The following is a 14,811-nucleotide window of genomic DNA, read 5'->3' as shown; positions in this document are numbered from 1 at the left end:
TCTAAGTATATCATCATATCAGATGCAAAGAGTGATAATTTGGTTTCCTCATTACCTATTTTAATTCCTTTAATCTCTTTTTTTTCTCTTATTGCCAAAGCTAGCATTCCTAATACAGTATTGAATAGTAATGATGATAATGGGCAACCTTGTTTCACCCCTGATCTTATTGGGAATGGTTCCAGTTTATCCCCATTACATATGATGCTTACTGATGATTTTAAATAGATGCTACTATTTTAAGGAAAAGTCCATTTATTCCTATACTCTCGAGTGTTTTTAATAGGAATTGGATTTTATCAGATGCTTTTTCTGCATCTATTGAGATAATCATATATTTTTTGTTAAATTGGTTTTTGATATAGTCAATTATGCTAATAGTTTTCCAATATTGAACCAGCTCTGCATTCCTGATATAAATCCTACTTGGTTATAGGTATATTATCCTGGGGATGACTTTCTGTAATCTCTTTGCTAATATTTTATTATTGATATTGATTAGGGAGATTGTTCTATAATTTCTCTGTTTTCATCCTATCTGGTTTAGATAAAAGTACTATGTCTGTGTCATAAAAGGAATTTGGTAGGAGTCCTTCATTCCCTGTTTTTTCAAATAGTTTATATAGTACTGGAGTTAAATGTTCTTTAAATGTTTGGTAGAATTCACATGTAAATGCATCTGTTCCTGGGGATTTTTTTTCTTAGGGAGTTGGTTAATAGCTTGTTCTATTTATTTTTCTGAAATGAGACTATTTTAGTAATTTATTTCCTCTTCTGTTAATGTGAGCAATCTATATTTTTGTAGGTATAACTCCATTTCACTTAGGTTATCAAATTGATTAGCATAAAGTTGGGCAAAATAACTCCTAATTATTGCTCTTAATTTCCTCTTCATTGCTGGCAAGTTCTCCTTTTCATTTTTAAGACTAACAATTTGATCTTCCCCTTGACTTTTTCTAATCAAATTTACTAAAGGTTTATCTATTTTGTTGGGTTTTTCATAAAACCAACTCTTAGTTTTATTTATTAATTCAATAGTTTTACTTTCATTTTTATTGATCTCTCTTTTTATTTTTAGAATTTCAAGTTTGGTATTTCATTGGGGAGGTTTTAATTTGTTCTTTTTCTAGCTTTTTTAATTGCAAACCCAATTCATTGATTTTTCTCTCTGTGTTTTATGCAAGTAAGCATCTAGAGATATAAAATTTCCCCTTATTACCTCTTTGGTTGCATCCTACAAATTTTGGTACGTTGTCTCATTATTGTTATTCTCTTGGATGAAATTATTAATTGTGTCTATGATTTGCTGTTTTATCCATTCATACTTTAGGAGGAGATTATTTAGTTTCCAGTTACTTTTTGGTCTATTTTCTCCTGGCATTATATTGCATGTGATTTTTATTGCATCATGATCTGAAAAAAATGCATTTACTATTTCTGCCTTTCTGCATTTGATTTTGAGGATTGTATGCCCTAACTCATGGTCAGTTTTTGTATAAGTTCCATGAACCACTGAGAAAAAAGTAAACTCCTGTCTTGTGGTTCAATTTATCTAGAGTGCAAGATTGAGATCCCCCACTAGTATAGTTTTGCTGTCTGTTTCTTCTTGCATCTCTCTCAACTTCTCCTCTAGAAATTTCCATGCTATGCCACTTGATTCATATATGTTTAGTATTGATATTGATTGGTTCATTATCTATGGTACCCTTTTAGCAAAATATACCTTTCTTCATTATCTCTTTGAATTACATCTATCTTTGCTTTTATTTGATCTGAGATCAGGATTGCTACCCCTGCTTTTTTTTCTTCACATGAAGCATAATAAATTCTGCTCCAGCCCTTTACCTTCATTCTGTATGTATCATTATGCTTTAAATGTGTTTCTTGATAACAGCATATTATAAGATTCTGGCTTTTAATCCAGTCTGCTATCCACTTCCATTTTATAGGGGAGTTCATCCCATTCACATTTACACTTAAAACTACTAATCAGTGGATTCTTTTGATGGCTATTTTACCTTCTGATTCTAAAATATCAGGTCAGTTTTCTTCTGTGATTTCCTGTAAGATAATGTCTAGGTTCTTTTTTTTTTTTTTTTCTTCAATCATGGCTTTTAGGAAGCCCAATAATATATATATATATATATATAATATAATATATATTATATATATATATAATTTATAATATATATTATATTAGTATATATTATTATATTTAAATTAAATATTATATAATATATATTATTTATAATTTTATAATAATATTATTATATATAATATATATTATAATATATAAGCCCAATAAATAATTGTCTCTCCTAGATGTATTTTCTAAGTCAATTGTTTTTTCCTAGGAGATATTTCATATTCTATTTTTTTTTCATTTTTTAATTTTGTTTGACTGATTCTTGAAATCTTATTGACTCATTCATTTCCATTTGTTCAATTCTAATTTTTATTGTATTATTTTCTTTAGTTACCTTTTTTAGCTCCTTTTACAATTGGCCAATTAAATTTATTGTCCTTTGTGGTTTTTTCCCATTTTTTCCATTCTTTCTTGCAAAGATCTTATTTTATTTCCCCATTTTTCTTGTAACTCTCTTTTAAAATCCTTTATGCAGTCTTCCAAGAAAGTCTTGTGAAGTGGTGACCAGCTCTTATCTTCCTTTGGGGCTTCTTCTGGAGTTGCTTTGCCTTTAGGAACCTCAGGATTTGATGTCTATTCATTCTCATATTCTCTCTCTCTCTCTCTCTCTCTCTCTCTCTCTCTCTCCATAAAAACTACCTATGATGAGAGGTCTTTTTTGGGTTTTATTCATTTTTTTAAGGCTTGAGGTCTGTTCAATGCAAAGAAGCAATAGCTCCTTTAATTTGCCCTGGGGTAGTTCTGCTGATTGATTTCCAGTGCTGGGTAATGGTGGCCAAGTCTATTGTTCTTCTGGTGCTCAGTGGTTTACAATTTGCCTTTTACAAAAGGCAAATCTGCCAAACCACCTGCTTGCAACCAGGACAGAGTAGCCTAAGAGCCTTACAGAAGATTCCCAATCTATGGATGAAGCCAAACTCAACTGTGGGGAGCCTGCACTAATCTAGGGCCACATAAGGCCACATTCCAAAAGACTGCCCTAACCTTGAATAGGACTCTCCTAATCACATCATGGAGGAATCTCCTAATCACATCAGACATGACCAAGCACTGCCCTAACTTTGAATAGGCAGATATCTAGGCATCCCCTAATCACATTATGAAGCTTCCTATGACCAAAGACACCTGATCACACACAACTGACTCCTCACCCCAGGTCCTTGCCCCAGCTACCTCTGCTTTGGTCTGGGCTTGGCAGACTGTCTCCCTGTCCGTTTGAAACAGACTTGTTCTGAAGTTCTTGCAGGGTATCTTCTTCTGGAAATCTGTTGTACTCCTAATATTTGTGAGTTCTTTGACTCCAAAACCAGTTTAGAGGCTTAATTTACTATTGATTTGATAGAAGGTCAGAGGAGGTCACGAAGAGTTGTGTCTACTTTCTGTCATCTTGGCTCTGCACCCTCCTCCTCCAGCATCTTTGCCAAGAAAATCCCCAAATGGGATCACAGAGAATTGCACACAACTGAACAATATTAAAATTAGAAGCTACTTGTTAAGACTTTCAGTCTGAAAGGTTTTGTTGGAAAAGAATGTAATGATTTCTCACCAGAGTATTGGTTTTCATAAAATCATTAACATTTAAAAGTTAGAAAAACTTTAGTGGTTATCTGTTCTTATCCTCTTCCCAGTAGAAATAATTGCCTTCTTATGCTGTACATTTCCTATACATTACAGCCAAAAGAAGATATCCTTTACATCCTATACCTTTTCTCTTGTGATGAACTCTTCTTGAAATATATCCTTCTCTTCTTTCAAGGTTTAACTCAGATTTTGGCTCTTTAATATCAGCTTTTCTATTGTTCCTCTAGTTGAAAAAGTACTTTTTTCTCAAATTTCTTGCATTTTGGTTAGGTCAACCTTTTCACTGGCCATCTTCGATCTTGATATAGTTATTTCAGTGTCTTTCTGGTACAATTGTTTGTTATTGATATTTATTATGCATTCATTTGTTTTCATTAATATACATTATTAGCCATTAATGGAAACAAATTAACAATTGTTAAACAAAACAATTAAACAAAAGAGAGAATAGACTCTTATTTAAACTCCCTCACTTTAATAAGGCAGAACAGAAACAAACAAAGCAAATGCTTTTATTCAGATTTCACCAAAACTGTCCTACTTTTTAACCCTGATTTCATTCTTTCCTTAATGTAACAGGATTTTAAAATATTAGGCAATCACAGAATTACATGTTTTTGAGGTGAAAAGAACCATAGAATTAACTACTTCAAGTCCCGCGTTTGGTGACTTGCCTAAGGTGACAGCAGATGGCCAGAATCAGATTTGAGTCTATGTTCTCCACCTTCAAATCCAGGGCTCTTTCCACTATACCATATGTCTAAAGAAAATTTGAAAATTAACCTGTTAACAATGGAGTTTAGAAATCCTTTTATTAAAAATACTCTTGTGCTCTGTGTTTGATAGTTCTGGTTGTTTTGTTTTTACTTTAAATCACTTCATACAGATATTAATGTGTGTGTATGTGTTGTGTATGTATGTGTTTTATTTTTATGGCTTCTTAATATTCTGTTTTCTGGTTCTTGAACATAGTGAGTTGACTTGGACTTTTTGGAATTAGAAATATAATAGTTTTGAATACATATATAAAGATAATTCTTTTTGCCTTTTAATATTTTTTAAAGTAATAAAGATTTAACAGTTAAAAGTTATGATTGTTTTTGTAGCTTGTTACATATCGTCATATTGTTGACCAAAATGTTTGCATCAGTCTAAATCTCTCCAACTGTTTCTTCCAGAATTGAACTTGCTCTTTTTGTTTGTAACATTCATGTTGTTCTAGCAGTTTTAAAATTGTCTTGACAAGAGCATTTTTTCATGTTAGTAGTAGTTTGTATTTAATTCTTTGATCACTGTTTCATTGATCTTATAAATATACATCAGAGACAATAAGCTTTATAAGACTCTAATAAGCTTCTTGAAGATATTGACTGTCTTGCTTCATCTTTGCATCTGTTATGCAGCTTACCAGAGTGCCTTGGGCAGAATAGGCAATTAAGTGTTTATTGAATAGAAAGTTTTTTATCTTACTCATAGAGTCAGTAGACCTAGAAACCTTGAGTACTTGCCTGAAGTAACCTAGTTAGAATATCACCTAAAACTAGAACTCAGGACTCCTATTTTCCCGTTTATATTACCTAGTGTATCATCATAATTTTACTATTGCCTAATTACCTAGATTAAAAGCTCATCAAGAGAACTGGTCTGGGCAATTACCTGGATGAAAGGGCATCTATTTTATATAACTTGGGATGGTTTTCTTTTAAAGTAGTCATTCTCAAGATCTTGTTGGTCTGGAATAAAAATAGCATTAAAAGTTCAGCCATCAAGGCAGTGGTAGTCTAAAATCTGGCAGAATTTTTGCCCTACAAGGCATTTTTTTTTTTTTTTTTGATCCAGCATTGTATATCTAAGGCATGCACATGTGGAGAGAAGGAATGTCTATTTCTTAGTTACTATATTCTTTTAGTCTTTTATTACAAGAAAAGTTCTTTCATTGCATTCTGTGTTTTATAATTGTTTGTATTTAAGTAAAACTTGAATGTCCAGTTTAGTCAGAGTTTGTCCCAGAATAGAGGGCAAAGTCCATGAAGAACCAGAATTATGAAACTGAATATTTGAGAAGATAGTAGGTCTCTCAATAGAAATAAGAAAACATAAAGGAAGGACTGGTTATGGGAGCAAAGGATGATTTCTGTTTTGAAAGTCATCATCATCATCATAATTGTTGACATATACATGTCTATGTATGTATTTGTACATACACATATACATACATATGTACATCTTTTTCCCTCCCTTTTTTTGGGGAGGTGGTAGTGGTAAGGCAATTAGAGTTGTGATTTGTCCAGGATCACATATCTAGTAAAATGTTAAGTGTCTGAAACTGCATTTGAACTCAGGTCCTCCTGACTCCAGGGCCAGTGCTTTATCCACTGTGCCATGTAGCTGCAAAAAAAGTTAGGCCAAAAGGAGTTAAGTGATTTACCCTTGGTTGAACAGTTAATAAATGCCTAAAAAGGGGTTAAAACACAGGCCTTTCTGTCCACTAGTACAAATCTATCCACTATGCCAATTAACATTGCTGAACTGGAGTTCATCTAGATTAGATTTTACTCTGTAATGTGGGAACCGTATGTAATAATTGGTACCAAAGAGAAGATGCTAACAAGAGAGAAGGGGTTCTAAGACAAAACCTCAGAAGATATATTTCTTTAGCACTTAGACACACGTCATGAATAAAGAAAGGAGATTGCTAAAGATCAGAGAAGAGCCCAGGGAGAACAGTATCTTTAGAAGCTAAGGAAGGGAAAGAGTATTTAAGGAAAACACTGGATCAGGGACCTCAGAAACCATTGAGTTCAACAGGCTCTTTTTATAGGTTAGGAAACTGAGACCCAGGGAATTTAGGTGACCTTTTCAAAGTGATACAGATAGTATACATCAAATTTGGATTGTGAAACCAGGTCTTTTAAATCAAGAACCAGTTTTCTTTATATCATGGCATATGCTTTGGGAAAGGTTTTAGAAGATTATGGGAAAATGGCAGCATTAGGGCCTAGAAGAGCCCATATCCCTTATTAATCCTCCTTCAAGTTATGAAATTCAGTGAAAAATAAAGAAAACCAAAGAGAATTTTGCTTTAAGCTTTTCCATCTAGAATTCCTTATCTCACAGAACAGGAATGCTTGAGATGAAAAGTATACTAACAGGAAGAAAAGACATCAGGTGAGACTCACTTTAACCTGCATCAGATAAAGAAAGGTAGAACACTTCCAAATACATTTTCGCCTAGAGAGAAATGACATAGGGACAAATACATTATATTCAACAGTGAAATAGGTGGGAATAGGGAGATAGGAGGTGGGATTTTTAAGAGACAAATACCAGCAAGAGAGCAAAACAGAAAGAAATAATGCATTCCAACTCCTCTGATAACTACTCTAAGGAAGATATCAGAACTCCAGGCTCTGAAAACCATAGTGAATCATTTTTCCAGCCCAGAATCACAGACTTGACCTATAGGCAACTGACCAAGGCAGGAACTGTATAGCAGAGATAAAGTGTCCTCCCAAAAAAGCCAGTTCCTGGGGAGCAAGAGACCACATATCAAGGAGAGGACAAGGAGTAAAAGAGTTACAGTGCTGTCACTCTGACTCTAGGAACCTAGCACCAAATAGGGCAGGCCAGTATCATACAAGGCCACAAATACCCACCAAGAGTGCAGTTAGAATGCCCTAACATAAAATATCATTCCAGAAATTAAGGGTAGAAGAATAAAGGATTCTACAGTCAGGCATGAAAAGCCAAGAAAAAGAGAATAATTGTAATATCTGCAAATATAGCCTCAAAGTAAGGCTAAAATTAGACTTTCCAGAGGACTTGATCAAATAAGAACTTTAGAAAGAAAGACTTTAGAAAGAAAATTAGGAGTTCTGGAGGAAAGAATTGGAAAAGGAATGAGAACTATAGAGGAAGGACTTGGAAAAAAAAGATTATCACTTTAATGCAAGAAGTAATAAGTAATCATAAGTAATCAAAAGTTAAAACAGATTAAACATAAAGTAATGACTCTCGTGTGTTTGTGTGTGTGTGTGTTTGTGTGTGTGTGTGTGTGTGTGTATACTCTGAAAACAGACCAAAAAATGAATTTAAGGATCATTGGATTATATGAAAATCATGATCCCACTCCTCCCAAATGCCTAGATGTCATTATTTTAGAAATTTATAGGCAGAAAACATCTTAGTTATAGGCCTAAACATCTTAGAAAAAAAAAAGCAAAATGAAAATAGAAAGAATCCAGGGATCATTCCCTGAGAGAAACACCAAAATGAAAACTGAGTCAACAAAAATCCAGAGCTTCCATGTCAAAGAAAAAAAATTCTCCAAGCATCTAAAATGAATTCAAGTATAGAGGAACTAATGAGGATCACAAAGCTGCTAATTGTATCATTTTTGAAGGACTGGAAAGCCTAAAATAAATATTCCAAAAGTCAAAATTTATGGGCCTTCAACAAAGAATGATTTGCACCACGATTTGCTGTAATCTTCTAGGGGAAATAAATGGATTTTTAATTTTATAAAAGACTTCTAAATAGTCCTAATTAAAAAGCAAATTTAATAAGCATTTCTTGAATACCTGTAAAGTGCTATGCTAAGCATTGAAAATACAAAGGAAGGCTACACCTCTCAAATATCTTAGTTGTTATGTCTAAGAGCTGAGTACAAACTAAGAGTGAAAGACACAGAGAGAGGAAGAGAAGGAGAGGAGGAGGAAAGGAAAATCAGGAGAGACATAAAAAGGCAAATACATGTAAGTGATCAGAAAGAACTTTATAAGGATGAACTACTTAAATTTTAATAGAAGGATAATGATACAAGTGTCTATTCATATCTCGAAGAGTCATAGAATTCAACTTTGACAGAAAGCATAAGAATGGTTTTGTTATGTTTAGATGATTTTAAAATAAGAAAATAAACACGAGGAAAAATAATATACTTGGAAAAGGGAGGAAGAATAGAGGAACTTCTATAATAGGAAAGTGTAAACAGAAATCTATATAAAGAGATATGGGAAAGGGGTACTACTTGAATCTCACCTTTATCTTGAAGCTATCAAAGGAGGTAGGTCACATGCTTTCTTGTATGAAGAGCTTAGTTTAGAAATAAGAAAACATAAAAATAAGAAAAAAAAAGAATGGCATTCAATAAGAAAACAGACGTGAAGAAGGGGAAAGGGCAGTTTCCAAGTGAAGAAACCCAAGCTATATTTTTAATGGTCCAAATCACTAATATTTCAAGAAACAAAAATCAAAATACCTCTGAGGATGCAACCCACACTCATGAGATTGGCAAACCTGACCAAAAAAAAGGAAAGGACAAATACTGGAGGGACTATGGGAAAATATATATGTTTATACACTGTTGGTGAAGCTATGAATTGGTAATCATGAATAAGTAGCCTTTAGGAAAGCATTTTGGACCGATGACCAGAACATAAACTCTACATTCATTTTAGTCCCCCAAATGCTACGCATATATCAAAGAGGTCAAAAAAGAGGAAAAGATCACTTATGTAAAGGCAAAGAACTGGAAATTAAGGGTATCTTCATCAATTATAGAATGATTAAACAAATTATATATGTAATAGAATGTATAATATCATAATAGATTGAGGAGTGAAGAAGAAAATACCTTTTGAATCTTTTTAAAGTTTTTTTCACAAATAAAAACCAATGAAGTTAAAATTAGAAAGTAAATAGGTAACTGGGAAATAAAATCTGTACTGAAAATATTTCTGTGATAAACATCTTATAGCCATGATCTATAAGAAATTCAAATATATTTATAATAAAGGTTATTCCCTAAGAATTTAAACAGGCAGTTTTATAAGAAAACAAGTCAAGCTATCAGCAGCTATTTGAGAAAATGGTCCAAATCTCTAGTAATTAGAGAAAAACAAATTAACAAAATTTGAAGTTCTGCCTCAGAACTCCATCCCATCCATCAGATTGGCTAAGATGACAGAAGATAATGATTGTTAAAGAGAATACACTCATACAAATATATTTATCACTGAAGGTGGAGAAGTGAATTGATCCATCATTCTGGAAAGCAGTTTTTTAAATTGTACTCAGAAAATCACTAAATTTTGCATACCCTTGAATCTTGTACCTAGTTCTGTGATCAAAAAAAAAAAAAAAAGATTCTTTTTTTTTTATTATTCATTTGGAATTTATTTTGGCAAATAACTTTTTTTAAAACCTATTTTCTGTCAAATTGCTTTTCTATTTTTTCAGCTTTTTTTTTCTTTTTTTTTTTTTAATTATAACTTTTTATTGACAGAACCCATGCCAGGGTAATTTTTTACAACATTATCCCTTGCATTCACTTCTATTCCGATTTTTCCCCTCTCTCCCTCCACCCACTTCCCTAGATGGCAAGCAGTCCTATATATGTTAAATATGCCGCAATATATCCTAGATATAATATATGTGTGCAGAACCAAACAGTTTTCTTATTGCACAGGGAGAATTGGATTCAGAAGGTAAAAATAACACAGGAAGAAAAACAAAAATGCAAACAGTTTACATTCATTTCTTAGTGTTCTTTCTTTGGGTGTAGCTGCTTCTGTCCATCATTGATCAATTGAAACTGAATTAGGTCTCTTTGTCAAAGAAATCCACTTCCATCGGAATACATCTTCATACAGTATCGTTGTTGAGGTATATAATGATCTCCTGGTTCTGCTCATTTCACTTAGTATCAGTTCATGTAAGTCTCTCCAAGCCTCTCTGTATTCTTCCTGCTGGTCATTTCTTACAGAACAATAATATTCCATAACATTCATATATCACAATTTACCCAACCATTCTCCAATTGATGGGCATCCATTCATTTTCCAGTTTCTAGCCACTACAAACAGGGCTGCCACAAACATTTTGGCACATATTTTTCCTTCTTTAGTATCTCCTTGGGGTATAAGCCCAGTAGTAGCACTGCTGGGTCAAAGAGTATGCACAGTTTGAAAACTTTTGGGGCATAATTCCAGATTGCTCTCCAGAATGGTTGGATTCATTCACAACTCCACCAACAATGCATCAGTGTCCCAGTTTTCCCGCATCCCCTCCAACATTCATCATTATTTTTTCCTGTCATCTTAGCCAATCTGACAGGTGTGTAGTGGTATCTCAAGAGTTGTCTTAATTTGCATTTCTCTGATCAATAGTGATTTGGAACACTTTCATATGAGTGATAGTAGTTTCAATTTCATCATCTGAAAATTGTTCATTGACCATTTATCAATTGGAGAATGGCTTGATTTCTTATAAATTAAAGTCAATTCTCTATATATTTTGGAAATGAGGCCTTTATCAGAACCTTTAACTGTGAAGATGTTTTTCCAGTTTGTTGCTTCCCTTCTAATCTTGTTTGCATTAGTTTTGTTTGTACAAAAGATTTTTAATTTGATGTAATCAAAATTTTCTATTTTGTGATCAATAATGATCTCTAGTTCATCTTTGTTCACAAATTTCTTCCTCCTCCACAGGTCTGAGAGATAAACTATCCTATGTTCCTCTAATTTATTTATAATCTTGTTTTTTATGCCTCAATCATGGAACCATTTTGATCTTATCTTGATATATGTTGTTAAGTGTGGGTCCATGCAAAAAAAAGATTCTTAAGAACGAAAAATTACCCTAAATACTAAAAATATAGTGACCTTTTTTCCAGTTGAAAAGAATTGGAAAATAAAAAGATGCTCATCTATTGGGGATGAGGGGTTGTGATTTATGAGTGTAATAGAAAATAGTACAATGTAAAATATGATAAAAAGCATGTCAGAAAAAAAAAACTGAATATGTTTATCAATTGTTAATGGATAAAATGAACAGGACCAGGAAAACAACTTGTAAACAACATCATTGTAAAAACAAACAATTTTGAAAGACTTAAGAATTCTCATCAGTGGTAATAACCACCTGAGGAATAATGTTTCCTGCTTTTTAAAAAAAAAGACTAGTGATGGACTCAAGTTACAAAATAATACTTACATTTTTGGAAACATCCAATGGGGAAATTTGTTTTGCTAAATTTGAGTATTTGTTACAAAAATCCTCTTCCTCCCCCTTTCAGTGATGAGTTGGAATATAAAATAGGTAGATGGCAACAGAAACGAGGAGAGATAAAAAAAAAAAGATGCAAAAAAGGATCATTGAAACACCTTTTTAAAAATACACAGAAAATGAACAAGACAGACATGATAATATGATGGTATGGCTGTAAGGCAGTGCTTATAATGTTGTGTACCCTACTAGAAGCCAGTATATTTTTCTCCATTGTCCTTTGAATGATCCAAAGTTTTCATTTTTTTTGAGACTGTGATATTCCATGACTTGTAGCCATACTGCAATATTGGGGAAAAATAAGTGTCAACGTAATTATTTTTTCAGGGAGATAGATGCTTGGGATCATTAAATGCATGCAATCTGTTCAACTCTGGGTCTACCTCATTATTTTTTTTGGAAGGTTTGTCTAGGGTATATATATTGATGGATTAAGAAATAAGTATGAATAGTAGGCATTCTTAATGTACTTAGTTTCTTCCTATGTGGATATTTAGGATGAGCTCTTTTTAATAGCTCATGGATCTCACTTAGAAGGCCTGGCGATATTCTTGGTTTGGCCCAACATCTGAAGGGTCTCTATCTATAGGGAATATTTTGATTTGGACTCTATATAGGACACACACCTTTTGGGGACAAATGTATAAGAAAAGTAGAATATAAAATGTGTGGAGTTTGTTGTTCTTTTGTTTTTTGAACCTGAATCGGGAGAAATTAATTGATCAGTGATTGTGATACATTAAAATACTGTCAGGAAATAAACATTAAGCATCTGCCATGAATCTTATTATTTAACATCCAGGAGGGAGTAGAAATGACAAGGGGAAGGTACTCAAGGTCCCTGAATACTTCAGAGTTACAGAAAGACTTAATTTGTTTTAGATCAACACCAAAGTGTTTTCCCCAAAGCATTGGTTAAGAAACACTGTCACGGGACGGCTAGGTGGCACAGTGGATAGAGCACCAGCCCTGAAGTCAGGAGTACCTGAGTTCAAATGTGGCCTCAGACACTTAACACTTCTTGGCTGTGTGATTCTAAGCAAGTCACTTGACCCCAGTTGCTTCAGCCAAAAAAAAACAAAAACAAAAACAAATCAAAAAAAAAACCCCCAGAAACATCATCATATCAATCCAATAAATAATCAAAACCTCATGAAGGAAATTGCTAGTTCCATTGTATTTATTAAAAATGTGCAGTAAATTATTGGTGAATTGTCATTGATATAATCTGAAATATTACTAAATTCAGGGATAACATTTTAAATACAGTACATTTGACCTTTTGAAGCTATCCTGTATTCATTACAATATTTTTGCTGAAGGGTAGTTATTTTATATATCATTGGTATCTTTTATCTTTTACAATCCCAAGTTGGCTAAAATTTAAATTTCTTGCAAACATTATGGAAGCTTAAGAAGCACACAAAGATAACATTATAACTTGATGCCTAGGCCAAATGGATCCTTTGACTATTGATTAGTGTGGGTGGTGATGACAGGAAAAATAAAAGCAGCTGCTCTTTAATGTATTCTTCCTTCTACTGTGTGGTTGCTGCTTCCAAACTTACAAAGGACATAATCATCAGGGAAACATCTCTGCCTTCCTCTGAGTTGGTCTTTTTTTTTTTTTTTTTTTTAAAGCAATCTGGTTTTCTTAGTAAAAGTACTTTATTTTAGAATATATCTATAAGACATTTTTTACTGCTCATAGGCCTGGAGAAATGTAGATTACTTCATGGCTCTTCAAATTTCCTTTCAATGGAATAGAATAAAGTAACTAGTCAGGCTGGATTGGTATATTTGAGATAGAGGAATAAGGTGGGGGGGAGGGGATAAGGTGCAAGAATCTTTCCATTGCTTTAAAAAAAAAAAAAAACAACCCTGTAACAGCCCTTTGTTTACACCCCCCTCTCTGCATTAGTCATAGTACCCTTCTAACATGTTGTCAGCAGACATGGGCTGAAAAAGTAACAACCATTTACAATTTACAATGGGACTACAAAGAGAGAGAGAGAGGGGTACTGTATAAAAGAAGTAGATTTTGTCCCTACATCCTTCATATTTTACATATTAAAATTAAAGGCTAGCCTAGCCATTGACTAACTGAAGGGTTTGGCTTCTTTTTATACTGTATTATAGTAGATTTGAAGTTCTGTAGTGCTAGCATTAAGTTCTAGTGGGGAAGTGATAATACTGATGTGATAAGAGACAATTCTGATTTTAAATTCATGAATACACAATTTAAAGTGGAAGCCAGTTAGAAACTAGGAAGCTTGGTTCCACCTTTAATTTAAACAAGTTCTGTTGGGGTTCAGGCATGGTAGCTTTGCAGTTTATCGGTATAAATACTTTGAAGAGCCATAGGATTCTTGTTAATATTTAGAATTGATAACATAAATTAAATATTCATTGCAAGAAGTTCTTTTTTGACAATTAAATTCCCATGTTTATTCAACCTAATTTTTTTAATGCAAAGGTATTTTTATGTGTGTAATAAATTAACTTAATATTCTTATTTTTCAGACAAAAGTGATGTAAACTGGTTCATCAGTGATAAAGATCTAGAGGTAAAATATATTTCTTCTTAATATTATTACAGCTTTTTATTTACAAAACATATGCATGGGTAATTTTTGAACGTTGCAAAATCTTCTGTTCCAACTTTTCCCCTCCTACCCCCTCGCAGCCCCATCCCTAGATGGCAGGTAATCCAATACATGTTAAATATGTTAAAGTATATGTTAAATACAATATATGTCTACATAATTCTACAATTATCTTGTTGTACCAAAAAAAATTTGGATTTAGAAAGAAGGTCAAAATAACCTGAGAAGAAAAACAAAAATGCAAGCAAACAATAACAGAAAGAGTGTAAATGCTATGTTGTGGTCGACACTCATTTCCCAGTGTTCTTTCTCGGTATGTAGCTGGTTCTGTTCATTACAGATCAATTGGAACTGATTTGGATCCTCTCATTGTTGAAGAGAGCCATGTCCATCAGAATTGATCATCACGGA

At 33.1% G+C, this 14,811-nt stretch overlaps 1 protein-coding gene across 5 annotated transcripts in view; it reads left to right on the top strand.

Moving 5' to 3' along the window:
* ZCCHC7 (zinc finger CCHC-type containing 7) overlaps window positions 1-14,811 on the top strand; it is a 272,764-nt gene that overhangs the window by 180,646 nt on the left and 77,307 nt on the right. For all 5 annotated transcript variants that reach the window (XM_031937129.1, XM_012542683.3, XM_031937153.1 and 2 more), the window contains exon 3: window positions 14,318-14,361. In XM_031937129.1, the coding sequence (XP_031792989.1) occupies window positions 14,318-14,361 (44 nt within the window). The remainder of the gene's footprint in view (window positions 1-14,317; window positions 14,362-14,811) is intronic.

Source organism: Sarcophilus harrisii, chromosome 1, assembly GCF_902635505.1.
Source record: "Sarcophilus harrisii chromosome 1, mSarHar1.11, whole genome shotgun sequence".
NCBI lineage: Eukaryota > Metazoa > Chordata > Mammalia > Dasyuromorphia > Dasyuridae > Sarcophilus > Sarcophilus harrisii.
Note: the sequence above shows the minus strand (reverse complement) of the source record. Positions and strands in the feature narration are given on the sequence as shown.